Source organism: Argopecten irradians, chromosome 16 (assembly GCF_041381155.1).
Source record: "Argopecten irradians isolate NY chromosome 16, Ai_NY, whole genome shotgun sequence".
In the NCBI taxonomy this organism is placed as follows: Eukaryota; Metazoa; Mollusca; class Bivalvia; order Pectinida; family Pectinidae; genus Argopecten; species Argopecten irradians.
In genome coordinates this window covers 20,207,254-20,223,929 of record NC_091149.1, presented here as the reverse complement: position 1 = coordinate 20,223,929, position 16,676 = coordinate 20,207,254, and the positions used below count along the sequence as shown (strand labels likewise).

The window sequence follows — 16,676 nt, the reverse complement described above, 5'->3', positions numbered from 1 at the left end:
AAAGTTTGTAATTAGACTATAATGTCACACAGCATTAACTGTGTGGCTAACTGTACTAGGTAAGTTTGTAATTAGACTAGAATGTCACACGGCATTAACTGTGTGGCTAACTGTACTAGGTAAGTTTGTAATTAGACTATAATGTCACACGGCATTAACTGTGTGGCTAACTGTACTAGGTAAGTTTGTAATTAGACTAGAATGTCACACGGCATTAACTGTGTGGCTAACTGTACTAGGTAAGTTTGTAATTAGACTAGAATGTCACACGGCATTAACTGTGTGGCTAACTGTACGAGGTAAGTTTGTAATTAGACTAGAATGTCACATGGCATTAACTGTGTGGCTAACTGTACCAGGAAAGTTTGTAATTAGACTAGAATGTCACACAGCATTAACTGTGTGGCTAACTGTACTAGGTAAGTTTGTAATTAGACTAGAATGTCACACAGCATTAACTGTGTGGCTAACTGTACTAGGTAAGTTTGTAATTAGACTATAATGTCAAACAGCATTAACTGTGTGGCTAACTGTACTAGGTAAGTTTGTAATTAGACTTGAATGTCACATGGCGTTAACTGTGTGGCTAACTGTACTATGTAAGTTTGTAATTAGACTAGAATGTCACACGGCGTTAACTGTGTGGCTAACTGTACTAGGTAAGTTTGTAATTAGACTAGAATGTCACATGGCGTTAACTGTGTGGCTAACTGTACTAGGTAAGCTTGTAATTAGACTATAATGTCACACGGCGTTAACTGTGTGGCTAACTGTACTAGGTAAGTTTGTAATTAGACTAGAATGTCACATGGCGTTAACTGTGTGGCTAACTGTACCAGGTAAGCTTGTAATTAGACTATAATGTCACACGGCATTAACTGTGTGGCTAACTGTACTAGGTAAGTTTGTAATTAGACTATAATGTCACACAGCATTAACTGTGTGGCTAACTGTACTAGGTAAGTTTGTAATTAGACTAGAATGTCACAGGTAGGTAATATGTGTTAAGGAGTTGTCATTTACGACATTCAATTCATCAATTTGAAGTTGTATTTTGATGTTTAATTATAAGGTAGATGAAGTTGTTATACATATGTAATATTATGATATAAGTAGCTGTTATAGGTTTGTAATTATATGATATATGTAGCTGTTATACATATGTAATTATATGATAGATGAAGTTATTATACATTTGTAATTATATGATAGATGAAGTTATTATACATTTGTAATTATATGATATATGAAGTTGTTATACGTATGTATAATTATATGATAGATGAAGTTATTATACATTGTAATTATATGATATATGTAATTTAGTATGATATATATGATGAAGTTATTATACGTATTTATGTAATGAATTATTTATATGAATTAGATAATGAAGTTATTGTACGTATGTAATTATATGATAGATGAAGTTGTTAAACATATGTAATTATAAGATAAATGAAGTCATTATACGTTTGTAAGCATAAGATAAATGAAGTTATTATACGTATATAATTATATGATAGATGAAGTTATTATATGTATGTAATTATATGATAGATGAATGAAGTTATGGTACGTATGTAATTATAAGATAAATGATGTTATTATACGTATGTAATTATATGATAGATGAAGTTATAATTTTAAATATAATATAATAACCTTTCAATAATTTTTATTTTCATAAATCATTCTAATCTTAGTATACGGATTGAATGTATTTTTCTCATTTTCAGAGCGGCTATGAATAGCAAAAGCTATCTACATATCTTCCGAGGAGCGCTAACGAGTTCCGCGGGATATGTAGATAGCTTCTGCTATTCATAGCCGCTATGAAAATTAGAAAAATACATTCAATCCCTATTTAATTATATGATAGAAGATGAAGTTATTATACGTATATAATTCCAGTGCCCAGTTCCTGTGTGTGTCCAGCTCTAAGTGTATCCCATTCTGGTGGAAGTGTGATGGTCAGTGGGATTGTGACAATGGATCGGACGAACCAAACACCTGTCGTACGTCTAATTAAGTCATATATGTTCATTACAGAGAAGCACCTGTAATACGTCTAATTAAGACATATATGTTCATTACAGAGAAGCACCTGTCATACGTCTAATTAAGTCATATATGTTCATTACAGAGAAGCACCTGTCATACGTCTAATTAAGTCATATATGTTCATTACAGAGAAGCACCTGTCGTACGTCTAATTAAATCATATATAATACATAAATTCCTAGTACAATGTGAGATTTTCATTACTGAGAAAATGTTGCATTTTGGTTTTAATTCTTTGATAATTATGTTTCATTGTAACTTTAAACACAGCATCCATATTGATAAAATTTCTTGATATTGGTTTTAAACTGTTTACTTTGGTTTTACAGTGCCCTATAACTGCAGTCATCCAGGCTTGTATCGGTGTGAAAATTCATCTACAGAGTGTATCCCACCGTCGGACATCTGTAATGGAGTCCGACAGTGTTCTGATGGCTCAGACGAAAAAGCATGTGGTACGTATTGTTTCGAGATTGTAGTTCTTATTTACAGGATACATGACTTCAAGTCACACTATACATAACTAGCTGAAAGAAGTCAAGTTAGATTGACCCTGATATTGTTAGTATTTGTAGATATAGTTGAAATTAAGTTATATCAAAGAATATTTTATCCTGGTACAGCAGTTGTTGAAAGTCGATACTTGTAAACATATGCCTTTATTTTAAACTGGTCACCATAGAATACAATTATTGCCGAACAGCAGTTGCAAAGTTCATGACTTGTTCTCAGGAAGAGTTTGGAAAGACGTTATGCAGTTACAGTAGTCACATGGTGTTCTTGCCAATGACATTACAATGTCAGCTATTCTTGGAAAATGGGAGCAACATAGCGATGTTCACTATTTATTTGATATTTTAAAAGTTTCCAAATCATTATAGCTTATCTTGATCTCAATTCAGTTATGCCTCTGCATGATTTACAACAAGATTTTTTTTCCCAAATTCTTCTAAATCCAGAAAAAAAATAAACAAATATGGACTTACAGTTCTGTCACGATATTGACCAGTATGGTTTTGTGGAAACCTTTTACCCGGTAATAGTTTAGGTCATTCTGGAATAATTATGAAGACTGATTAGTTTAAGATGTAGTTTTGCAGGATTTTTAGATCAAAATGTTTTGCTGAAGGTAAAGTGCGCCACAAAAAAAAAAAAAAAAAATTGAAGAAAAAAAAACAAACAAAAACTGGAAGGATTTCTGAAATATCTATGCAAGTAAATAAATATTATTGACCAGAGATCATTTTACAATGTATTAGCAAACAGTTGTTTGCAAAAATCAACCATTTTGTCTTAAAAAAAAAATGGTTATTTCAAAACAAAAAAGGGGGATGACAAAAAAAAAAAAAAACTGGCCAATTTAAATTGCTTCAGAGAGAAGGGAGGTCACTCTAAACATTAAAAGTAACTGTGAGATTGGAACTCTAGTGGTACACTTTACGTTAAAGGACAATTTGATTGATGTTTATGCCACAATACGAAATTGGGAGCAGGGCATATATCTATTACCCATATATCTATTACCCATAGATCTATTACCCATAGAGATATACCCATGTCCTGTAAGCATTTCTAGTTTATCATGTTTTTGTTACAGAAAAGTTCCATTGTCTAGCTGGCTATAGGAAATGTCCCGGAGAAGATGTATGTATTGAGGAGAAGAAATTCTGTGATGGAAACATCGACTGTACAAACAAGCAGGACGAATATAACTGTAGTAAGTCATCATATTGTGTCCTATACAGATGATAAAATTTAGTACCTAAATTTAGTAGTTCTTTCGTGGGATGAAATTAAAAAAAATTAAGTTGCTAATTTGTTTGAGAATCTTAATTGTATGAATCCATTTTAGCAATCAGTTCTTTTGAATGTAGGCTCTGATTTATTCAGATTTATCTCCCATCATAGGTTTAGTTAATCAGTCTGAGAGGAATATCCCTGTCAAGGTGCAGTTTTTGCAGGATCCAGTTTCTGCAAGTCCTAAGGATTGATCTTATTAGAGTTATCTCCCTTTCAGCCTACAGTTCCTGCGAGTCTAACCAGTTCCAATGTAACAATCACCGTTGTATTCCCTACGTTTGGCGATGCGACACAGACAATGACTGCGGGGACGACGGTTCAGATGAGCCACAGGATTGCCGTAACATGACGTGCATGGACGGATACATCAAGTGTGATACGGGGCGTTGTATTCCGTCGGACTGGCAGTGTGACGGCGACGTCGACTGTGGACCGGAGGATCACTCGGATGAGGACAATGCGAGATGTAGTAAGTTATTGTCTTAGATACAGTTATAGAGAATATCCTAATCTAGGCTGTGACAGTAAGTTTCTTAAACTGGAATACTAGAATCTGTCACTACTTTTGAGGAGGGGAATGACTACAAACACAGAATACAAGGTTCATGTTACTAGGACATGTCAGTATTTGTCACAAAGCCAAAACAATAGAGCTAACTTTTATATGTCTGTAGAAAAAAAAAATACAAGAAAAATGTTCATAATTTCCAATTTTTTTAAAAATCTTCTGGAGGTAACTCTTAATAACTACTTTTGATTCAAAGTTTTGAAAAAATGCAACTCATAGAGTGATGCTGTAATTTTTATTTCTTCAACTCTCTATAGAAGTATGAAATTAGTAATTGAAGATACTAATTGGTTTTAAATGTGATTGAGATCATATTAATTGTCAGTTTTTAAATTGAAAATATTATTTTTTATTTAAAGCTCAAACGACCTGTGACCCGACTTACTTCCAGTGTGACAATAAACATTGTATCCCCTCCCGTTGGAAATGTGACTTCGACAACGACTGCCGCGATGGGTCCGATGAGAAAAACTGTTGTAAGTATCTGCATTTTGATCAGGCATGTGTGGTCAAACTATCTATCGCTGTGAAACTGCTGGTGTGTACAGATTCATAGACAAAGGAATATCAGTATCCATGCTGTGATTCCTAAGATGAAAATTTTTAGTGTTTTCTCCAGAAATGTAGAAAATTATGGGATTCCTTATGTGTGCTTGTTGCCATTAATCTAGAACCTGTCCATGCAGAAAGGAATCATAACCGGTACTGTTATTGATATGTGTCCAGCTATAGATAGACATAAAATACTAGCTCCTGCTTCTTGAAACAAAAGTGCACTTAACGTAACGTATTTCTTCTTAGAAAACTATGTGAAAAATGTGCACTTGAGTCAGTTTTTGACTTAAGTTGGTTTTGCTAAATTGGGCCTAAAAGTGTTTTGAATTCAAATATTAGTCTTTAAATATTAAGCAAGATTTTCTCTGTATCCCCAGCTCACCGACAGTGTTCTGACCAGGAATTTACCTGTAATAACAACAAGTGTATACCGAAGAGCTGGAAGTGTAACGGAGAAGTGAACTGTGAGGATGGAAGTGATGAGCGCGACTGTTCAGGTAAAAAAAAAAAAAAAAAATTGTCAACAGGCATAAAACATAAACATAACAGGTTTTAATTGTAATAATTACAGTAAAAAAACTTGTCAAGGGGCATAAAACATAAACATAGTAAGTTTTAATTGTTAAGTAACGATAAAAAAAATTGTCAACAGCCAAAATATACACATAGCAAGTTTTAATAGCAAATTGTAACAGTTGACTTCTAGATTTGTGCTGGAAGAAATTTCCTTTTAGCTAAGTTTATAAAGCAGCAAATAAGTAGTCAATAAAAAATTTAACATCAGCTAATCATGTGTATAACAGACAGAGGGACAGAGAAGATTACACAGGAGAGATTGTGTTGTAATTTAATTGGCTGTGTGTAACACCAAGTAGTGATCTTATTAAGCAGGTGGTCTGTATACAGGTGGTTAGGAAGGCATGTTTATGCTGTAAATGTCGGCACTTATCATTTACTGTACATGATTATGTCCTTCATAATCAGGTTTTTATATAACATGTAGTCTGTTTTTGCATATTACAGAGTTAGCTCCCTTGAGGGTAGATATCGATTGTAAACACATCACGTCACAATCAATACTTACCCACAAGGGTAGATAACTCTGTAATATGCAAATACAGAATACTCTGTAAAGAGTCCTTTCAGTAGATTTATCTTTCATAACACATATTATGTATCAATGATAAAGAGGACCTTTATGGATAAGTATCCCGATATAAAGCTTTCAAATAGACAAGGGAGATAACTCTGAATAAATCCTATGTGTTACAGGTTTTGCCTGTGACGATTCAGAGTTTAAGTGTGCGGGGATCTGTGTCCCCAAGAAGTGGCTCTGTGATGAAGACATTGACTGCCCAGACGGTTCCGACGAACGTAACTGTAGCGGTATGTATCGTACGATTTCTTCATGATGATATGTTTTATGGCTAGAGAAGTTACATATTAATTAATCCGATGCTGTGTAAGACGATGGCTACTGTATAAACATGAAATGTTAATTGTTCAGAGCTTCATATAATCCCCTAGATATAATATTTGACTAGTTAGCCAATGGAGCAATTATGATGATAATATTATGTAATACAAAATGTGTTTTTATATTCGTAATTTCACAGTAACCATGAAAACAAAACCAAAGTTTTAACACAATTAACATTTCATTTTCTACAATATTTCATTGTAAAACATCATTGATATACGTTTTATAACCATGGTAAGTCTGTAAATCAGGACAGACTTTTGTTTTGAAATACAGACATCTTTTTCGTTAATCTCTTGTCATGAAATTTGGGGCAGGCATGTTTGTTCTTTCTCATCTTGTTCCGTTCTGTCCCTCTTTGATATTCAGTCATTATAACTTGGTAACATTTTGGTGAGATTACAGTCTTGAGGTCAAAAGTCAATAAGGTGATTTTTTTTTTCTTTGATTGGCAATTTTTTTTTTTTTTTTTTTTTTTAATATTATGAAAAGGAAATGATTTATATATTTCATCCAGCTGTTTCCTTGATAGTACTGATATTCATAATTGAGGATGAAAATTAACTGATGATAATTGATTTCCCCAGTACTGATATTCATAATTGAGGATGAAAATTAACTGTTGATAATTGATTTCCCCAGTACTGATATTCATAATTGAGGATGAAAATTAACTGATGATAATTGATTTCCCCAGTACTGATATTCATAATTGAGGATGAAAATTAACTGATGATAATTGATTTCCCCAGTACTGATATTCATAATTGAGGATGAAAATTAAATGATGATAATTGATTTCCCCAGTACTGATATTCATAATTGAGGATGAAAATTAACTGATGATAATTGATTTCCCCAGTACTGATATTCATAATTGAGGATGAAAATTAAATGATGATAATTGATTTCCCCAGTACTGATATTCATAATTGAGGATGAAAATTAACTGATGATAATTGATTTCCCCAGTACTGATATTCATAATTGAGGATGAAAATTAACTGATGATAATTGATTTCCCCAGTACTGATATTCATAATTGAGGATGAAAATTAAATGATGATAATTGATTTCCCCAGTACTGATATTCATAATTGAGGATGAAAATTAACTGATGATAATTGATTTCCCCAGTACTGATATTCATAATTGAGGATGAAAATTAAATGATGATAATTGATTTCCCCAGTACTGATATTCATAATTGAGGATGAAAATTAACTGATGATAATTGATTTCCCCAGTACTGATATTCATAATTGAGGATGAAAATTAACTGATGATAATTGATTTCCCCAGATTCCTGTCAAGATAATAAATTCTTGTGTAAGAACAAGGAATGTATACCAGAGTTATGGCGATGTGACGGTGACAATGATTGCGGTGACAACTCCGACGAGGAAACTGATATGTGTAGTAAGTTGTTATTCTATTGATCAAAATACAATTACCTTATTCCACCCAATAAGCACCCAGGACATTTCAAAATATAAAAAAAAATAAAAATGAAAAGATGCTAAAAAGACTAAATTATTGCAAATTCTTAAAGTTTTGTGTAATTTTTTTTTGTTTGTTGTCTTTATTTATGCTTGGGCAATAAAAATTTAGGCGTCAAAAAGGGGGGAGGGGTGTTTATAGGGACATGGATGCTTATTGGGTTGAATGCAGTATTTGTTGAAGTATTAATTCCATGTATTGTATTGTTATTCAATAACTGATCATAATTTGATTATCTGGTAAACAATAAATATTTCAAACATTTTAGCACATGTTTTCTCGCCTTCTAGCTGAGCTTGTTTGACTGCAAGTACTTTTTATATCAACTTTAATAGTATTAAGTACCAGTTATATAAAAATGTAAATTACAGTATTCATAATGTTTAGGAAAATGTATTTAATGTTTTCAAATAATGATAGTCAAAGAAATATATATAATATTTATTATTGTAGTCAATCATCAATGTCCGCTGGGCGTTTCCGTTGTAAGAATCATATCTGTCTGTCTGTATCTAAACGCTGTGATGGGATAGACCAATGTGGGGACTACACTGATGAAGAGCATTGTAAGTATAATATAGCAAACAAATGAAGTGGAGAGTCAATTATAGCAAACAAATAAAGTGGAGAGTCAATTATAGCAAACAAATAAAGTGGAGAGTCAATTATAGCAAACAAATAAAGTGGAGAGTCAATTATAGCAAACAAATAAAGTGGAGAGTCAATTATAGCAAACAAATAAAGTAGAGAGTCAATTATAGCAAACAAATAAAGTGGAGAGTCAATTATAGCAAACAAATAAAGTGGAGAGTCAATTATAGCAAACCAAGAAATTTAGTGTAGAGTCAATTTTAACAAAAGTTTGACATCTCATCATTGTCTAGCTTATGTGAGCTATCTTTTCCCTACCCCTGTAAAAGACAGATTTATCCTTTCCTGGAAACCGCAGGATAACCCTGTCAAGTATGGGAGAAAAATATTTCTCCCAATATATACTGATTTCTCTGTTAATCCCAGGGGTATAACAGAATATATATGGCCCAACTTTTTGAACAAGAAAATTGGATTAACAATTCTTTGGATCAATAATGTTAAGCATAACCAATGTTATATATTCAGATTTTATTCTGTTATATATATTGTTTTGTAACAATGAAAGTGACTAATTTAATTTTGTAACATTGAAAATGATTTGCTAGTTATTTGTTTCGAATGGAATTGATTAATTTAATATTTTTGTAACAATGGCAACGATTGGCTTATTTTTTGTAACAATGAAAATGATTGGCTTATTTTTTTGTAACAAATTCACCGATTGGTTACAGGTTACTATGACACCATTTGTCATGGGAGGAGTTTCAGATGTACTAAGAATGACAAGTGTATCCCAATCCATCAGGTATGTGACGGACAGAACAACTGTCTGGATCATACAGACGAGGATGCAAGCCTCTGTAGACCTGGTACGTCAATTGTTCTCTTTAATATTTTATATATGCTGTATTCCACCCAATTGTCTGATTGCTAGGTAGTATATTTCCATGTCCCATGCTCGGAAAAGCATGTGTTTCCATTCAGTGTCGGGGCAAACGTCATAGCATATGCAAAGTAAAATGTAAAGTCAAATGCGTTACCCTAGTGGTTTGATTGACGGGTGACCCCATCTCTATAAAGAGCCCTTCCCCCTTTTTGAGGCCTCAATATTACTGACCTAAAATTCAAATCAAACTGGGTCTACTGGGTTTCTTTATTGACTTCTCGCTAATTAATTAATGGTTTACTTTGTGCAATAATTTTATGAAAGGGTAGTTTAAATTTAGTTCTATTTAGCACCCCCTTATGTTTATATTTTCAGTGCTTTGACATTTATGAGGTAGAATACAGTATTTAAACTAATAGTAGATTCCAAGGAATATATGTTCTGTATAAATGTGGGTACTTTCAATGATATTTTGTGATTTTGCAGGGCCAAATTTTACTACAGAAACATAACTTACATTTTAATTAAAAAAAGGAGAAAAAAGGAAAACCCTTTTTATGAGGTTCATCAATATCATCTGATTTTTTTAACCGTTTGCTGGACTACTTTTAAATTAAAAACATTTTATTTGTTAACTTTAAAGTAATGTTTTATTTATATTTTATCACTGAAGAGGATTTAGATGCACAATACCTAATAGGCCCTTAAACATTGCAGTAATTAATCTTTACTGAAATGAACAAACCATAATACTATGACACAGAAGACAATATATGAATGTTATAACGTTTTAGAAAACCTGCAGCCTGTGTGTGGTAGTAACATCTGTCACCAAACCTGTGTCAACATCACGGGGGTCGGATACAAGTGTGGCTGTAAGAGAGGCTACAAACTTAACGACGACTGGTTCTCCTGTTCAGGTATGTCCCTATAGACTACAAACTTAACGACGACTGGTTCTCCTGTTCAGGTATGTCCCTATAGACTATAAACTTAATTACGACTGGTTCTCCTGTTCAGGTATGTCCCTATAGACTATAAACTTAACGACGACTGGTTCTCCTGTTCAGGTAATGTCCCTATAGACTACAAACTTAACGATGACTGGTTCTCCTGTTCAGTTATGTCCCTATAGACTATAAACTTAACGATGACTGGTTCACCTGTTCAGGTATGTCCCTATAGACTACAAACTTAACGACGACTGGTTTCTCCTGTTCAGGTGTGTCCCTATAGACTACAAACTTAACAACGACTGGTTCTCTTGTTCAGGTATGTCCCTATAGACTACAAAACTTAACGACGACTGGTTCTCCTGTTCAGGTATGTCCCTATAGACTATAAACTTAATTACGACTGGTTCTCCTGTTCAGGTATGTCCCTATAGACTATAAACTTAACGATGACTGGTTCTCCTGTTCAGGTATGTCCCTATAGACTACAAACTTAACGATGACTGGTTCTCCTGTTCAGGTATGTCCCTATAGACTATAAACTTAACGATGACTGGTTCACCTGTTCAGGTATGTCCCTATAGACTACAAACTTAACGACGACTGGTTCTCCTGTTCAGGTGTGTCCCTATAGACTACAAACTTAACAACGACTGGTTCTCTTGTTCAGGTATGTCCCTATAGACTATAAACTTAACGATGACTGGTTCACCTGTTCAGGTATGTCCCTATAGACTACAAACTTAACGACGACTGGTTTCTCCTGTGTTCAGGTGTGTGTCCCTATAGACTACAAACTTAACAACGACTGTTCTCTTGTTCAGGTATGTCCCTATAGACTACAAAACTTAACGACGACTGGTTCTCCTGTTCAGGTATGTCCCTATAGACTACAAACTTAACAACGACTGGTTCTCCTGTTCAGGTAGATCAATAAAATAATCCTTGTGAGGGTGATCTCTTCAGAACAAGTGCATTAGTGACACATATATATATGTGATACAGTTATTGACTTCATATATGTCTGGATATTTATGTAATACGGTTATTGACCTTTCATGTCTGGATATTTATGTAATACGGATATTGACCTCACATGTCTGGATATTTATGTAATACGGTTATTGACCTCACATGTCTGGATATTTATGTAATACAGTTATTGGCCTCATATGTCTGGATATTTGTATGATACAGTTATTGACCTCACACATCTGTATATTTATATAATACAGTTATTGACCTCATATATATCTGTATTCTTATGTAATACCATTATTAACCTCTATTTAGTTGTGGACCTGTGTAAGCAGTGGGGTACCTGTTCCCAGAACTGTGAACATGACAGTAACAATCCCACGACCAACTGTTCCTGTGATGATGGTTTACACAATGTGGACAGACAATGTATCACATCGTCCTTCATGTCACACGCTATAGGTAAGTCAGGGACAGACCTACAAATATCACATCATCCTTCATATCAAGCTATAGGTAAGTCAGGGATGACCTACAAGTATCACATCGTCCTTCATGTCAGGCTATAGGTAAGTCAGGGATGACCTACAAGTATCACATCGTCCTTCATGTCACGCTATAGGTAAGTCAGGGATGACCTACAGTATCACATACATGTCACGCTATAAGTAAGTCAGGGACGACCTACAAGTCACATCGTCCTTCATGTCACGCTATAGGTAAGTCAGGGATGACCTACAAGTATCACATCGTCCTTCATGTCACGCTATAGGTAAGTCAGGGATGACCTACAAGTATCACATCGTCCTTCATGTCACGCTATAAGTAAGTCAGGGACGACCTACAAGTATCACATCGTCCTTCATGTCACGCTATAGGTAAGTCAGGGATGACCTACAAGTATCACATCGTCCTTCATGTCACGCTATAGGTAAGTCAGGGACAACCTACAAGTATCACATCGTCCTTCATGTCACACTGATAGGTAAGTCAGGGACGACCTACAAGTATCACATCATCCTTCATGTCACACTATAGGTAAGTCAGGGACGACCTACAAGTATCACATCATCCTTCATGTCATGTGATAGGTAAGTCAGGGACGACCTACAAGTATCACATCATCCTTCATATCACACTATAGGTAAGTCAGGGACGACCTACAAGTATCACATCATCCTTCATATCACACTATAGGTAAGTCAGGGACGACCTACAAGTATCACATCATCCTTCATGTCACGCTATAGGTAAGTCAGGACGACCTACAAGTATCCACATCATCCTTCATGTCACACTATAGGTAAGTCAGGGATGACCTACAAGTATCCACATCGCATCCTTCATGTCACGCTATAGGTAAGTCAGGGACGACCTACAAGTATCACATCATCCTTCATTGTCACAATGGTAGTCAGGGAACATCACATCTCCTTTGCCGCTAGGTAAGTCAGGGACGACCTACAAGTATCACATCATCCTTCATGTCAGGCTATAGGTAAGTCAGGGATGACCTACAAGTATCACATCGTCCTTCATGTCACGCTATAGGTAAGTCAGGGATGACCTACAAGTATCACATCATCCTTCATGTCAGGCTATAGGTAAGTCAGGGATGACCTACAAGTATCACATCGTCCTTCATGTCACGCAATAGGTAAGTCAGGGATGACCTACAAGTATCACATCATCCTTCATGTCACGCAATAGGTAAGTCAGGGATGACCCTACAAGTATCACATCATCCTTCATGTCAGGCAATAGGTAAGTCAGGGATGACCTACAAGTATCACATCATCCTTCATGTCAGGCAATAGGTAAGTCAGGGATGAACCTACAAGTAGTCACATCATCCTTCATGTCAGGCTATAGGTAAGTCAGGGATGACCTACAAGTATCACATCGTCCTTCATGTCACACGCAATAGGTAAGTCAGGGGACGACCTACAAGTATCACATCATCCTTCATGTCACACTATAGGTAAGTCAGGGACGACCTACAAGTATCACATCATCCTTCATGTCAGGCTATAGGTAAGTCAGGGATGACCCTACAAGTATCACATCATCCTTCATGTCACACGCAATAGGTAAGTCAGGGATGACAACCTACAAGTATCACATCATCCTTCATGTCACACAATAGGTAAAGTCAGGGACGACCTACAAGTATCACATCATCCTTCATGTCACACTATAGGTAAGTCAGGGATGACCTACAAGTATCACATCATCCTTCATGTCAGGCTATAGGTAAGTCAGGGACGACCTACAAGTATCACATCATCCTTCATGTCACACGCTATAGGTAAGTCAGGGACGACCTACAAGTAACACACCATCCTTCATGTCACACAATAGGTAAGTCAGGGACAACCTACAAGTAACACATCATCCTTCATGTCATGTGATAGGTAAGTCAGGGACGACCTACAAGTATCACATCATCCTTCATGTCAGGCTATAGGTAAGTCAGGGACGACCTACAAGTATCACATCGTCCTTCATGTCATGCAATAGGTAAGTCAGGGACGACCTACAAGTATCACATCATCCTTCATGTCAATGCTATAGGTAAGTCAGGGACGACCTACAAGTATCACATCATCCTTCATTCACATGTCACGCAATAGGTAAGTCAGGGACGACCTACAAGTAATCACATCGTTCTTCTTCATGTCATGTGATAGGTAAAGTCAGGGACGACCTACAAGTATCACATCATCCTTCATGTCAAGTGCTATAGGTAAGTCAGGGACGAACCTACAAGTAATCACATCATCCTTCATGTCACACTATTAGGTAAGTCAGGGATGAGGTAAGTCCTTCATGGAACATTGGTAAGTCAGGGGAGACCTACATAGTATCAAGTCACATCCCTCATGTCAGGCATAGGAAGTCAGGGACGACCTACAAGTATCACATCATCCTTCATGTCACGCTGATAGGTAAGTCAGGGGACGACCTACAAGTATCACATCATCCTTCATGTCACGCTATAGGTAAGTCAGGGACGACCTACAAGTATCACATCATCCTTCATGTCACGCTATAGGTAAGTCAGGGACGACCTACAAGTATCACATCATCCTTCATGTCACGCTATAGGTAAGTCAGGGACGACCTACAAGTATCACATCATCCTTCATGTCATGTGATAGGTAAGTCAGGGGGATGACCTACAAGTATCACATCATCCTTCAATGTCAGGCTATAGGTAAGTCAGGGATGACCTACAAGTATCACATCATCCTTCATGTCACAGCGATAAGGTAAGTCAGGGATGACCTACAAGTATCACATCGTCCTTCATGTCACGCTATAGGTAAGTCAGGGATGTACCTACAAGTATCACATCATCCTTCATGTCAGGTGATAGGTAAGTCAGGGATGACCTACAAGTATCACATCGTCCTTCATGTCACGCTATAGGTAAGTCAGGGATGACCTACAAGTATCACATCATCCTTCATATCACACGATAGGTAAGTCAGGGACGACCTACAAGTATCACATCATCCTTCATGTCATGTGATAGGTAAGTCAGGGACGACCTACAAGTATCACATCATCCTTCATGTCACGCTATAGGTAAGTCAGGGACGACCTACAAGTATCACATCGTCCTTCATGTCATGTTGATAGGTAAGTCAGGGACGACCTACCAAGTAACACACAAGTTCATGTCACACAATCATCCAACTTCAAGTAATCACATCATCTATAGGTAAACGTCAGGGACGACCTACAAGTATCACATCATCCTTCATGTCATGTGATAGGTAAGTCAGGGCGACCTACAAGTAATCACATCATCCTTCATGTCACGCTATAGGTAAGTCATGGGACGACCTACAAGTATCACACATCGTACTTCATGTCAGCGCAATAGGTAAGTCAGGGATGACCTACAAGTATCACATCGTCCTTCATGTCATGTGATAGGTAAGGTCAGGGGACGACCTACAAGTATCACCATCGTCCTTCCCACGCTATAGGTAATAAGGGACGAAGCTACAAGTATGCACACGTCATGTCTCGCAATAGTAAGTCAGGGACGACCTACAAGTATCACATCATTCTTACATGTCATGTCACGCTATAGGTAAGTCAGGGACGACCTACAAGTATCACATCGTCCTTCATGTCACGCAATAGGTAAAGTCAGGGGACGACCTACAAGTATCACATCATCCTTCATGTCACACTGCATAGGTAAGTCAGGGACGACCTACAAGTATCACATCGTCCTTCATGTCACGCAATAGGTAAGTCAGGGGACGACCTACAAGTATCACATCATCCTTCATGTCACGCAATAGGTAAGTCAGGGACGGACCTACAAGTATCAATATCACAACTTGTCATAAGTTAAGTCATTCACCTACAACGTCACGCACATATGTCAGGTAAGTCAGGGACGACCTACAAGTATCACATCACCTTCATGTCACGCTATAGGTAAGTCAGGGACGGACCTACAAGTAACACACATCCTTCATGTCACGCATAGGTAAGTCAGGGACGACCTACAAGTATCACATCATCCTTCATGTCACGCATATGGTAAGTTCATGGACGACCTACAAGTAACACATCATCCTTCATGACACGCAAAAAGGTATAGGGTCGACCTAGTCACAGGGACAGACCTACAAGTATCACATCATCCTTCATGTCACGCTGCAATAGGTAAGTCAGGGCGACCTACAAGTAATCACATCATCCTTCATGTCATGTGATAGGTAAGTCAGGGGACGACCTACATCCGTATCACATCATCCTTCATGTCACGCAATAGGTAAGTCAGGGATGACACTACAAGTATCACATCATCCTTCATGTCAGGGCAATAAGTAAGTCCAGGGGCGACCTACAAGTATCATACATCATGCCTTCAAGTCATGTGGATAGGGGTTTTTAAAAAAAAAGTCAGGGACGACCTACAAGTATCACATCATCCTTCATGTCACGCTATAGGGTAAGTCAGGGATGACTACAAGTATTCACATCATCCTTCATGTCATGTGCTATAGGGTAAGTCAGGGACGACCTACAAGTATCACATCATCCTTCATGTCATGCTGATAGGTAAGTCAGGGACCCTACAAGAATCACACATCCATCATGACACACCTATAAGGTAAGTCAGGGATGACCATAAAGTACAACATCATCCTTCATGTCATGTGATATGACGATAGGGTCGATAAGTCAGGGACGACCTACAAGTAAATCACATCATCCTTCATGTCACGACCTACAATAGGTAAGTCAGGGACGACCTACAAGAATCAC

The 16,676-nt window shown here is 36.6% G+C and overlaps 1 protein-coding gene across 4 annotated transcripts in view; it reads left to right on the top strand.

Moving 5' to 3' along the window:
• Positions 1-7,935, top strand: part of LOC138310556 (prolow-density lipoprotein receptor-related protein 1-like) — a 121,193-nt gene extending 113,258 nt beyond the window's left edge. For all 4 annotated transcript variants that reach the window (XM_069251826.1, XM_069251825.1, XM_069251824.1 and 1 more), the window contains 8 exons: positions 1,915-2,018; positions 2,394-2,519; positions 3,662-3,781; positions 4,082-4,333; positions 4,792-4,908; positions 5,365-5,484; positions 6,260-6,373; positions 7,770-7,935. In XM_069251826.1, the coding sequence (XP_069107927.1) occupies positions 1,915-2,018; positions 2,394-2,519; positions 3,662-3,781; positions 4,082-4,333; positions 4,792-4,908; positions 5,365-5,484; positions 6,260-6,373; positions 7,770-7,906 (1,090 nt within the window). In that variant the 3' untranslated portion in view covers positions 7,907-7,935. The remainder of the gene's footprint in view (positions 1-1,914; positions 2,019-2,393; positions 2,520-3,661; positions 3,782-4,081; positions 4,334-4,791; positions 4,909-5,364; positions 5,485-6,259; positions 6,374-7,769) is intronic.
• The last annotated feature ends 8,741 nt before the right edge of the window (positions 7,936-16,676 follow it).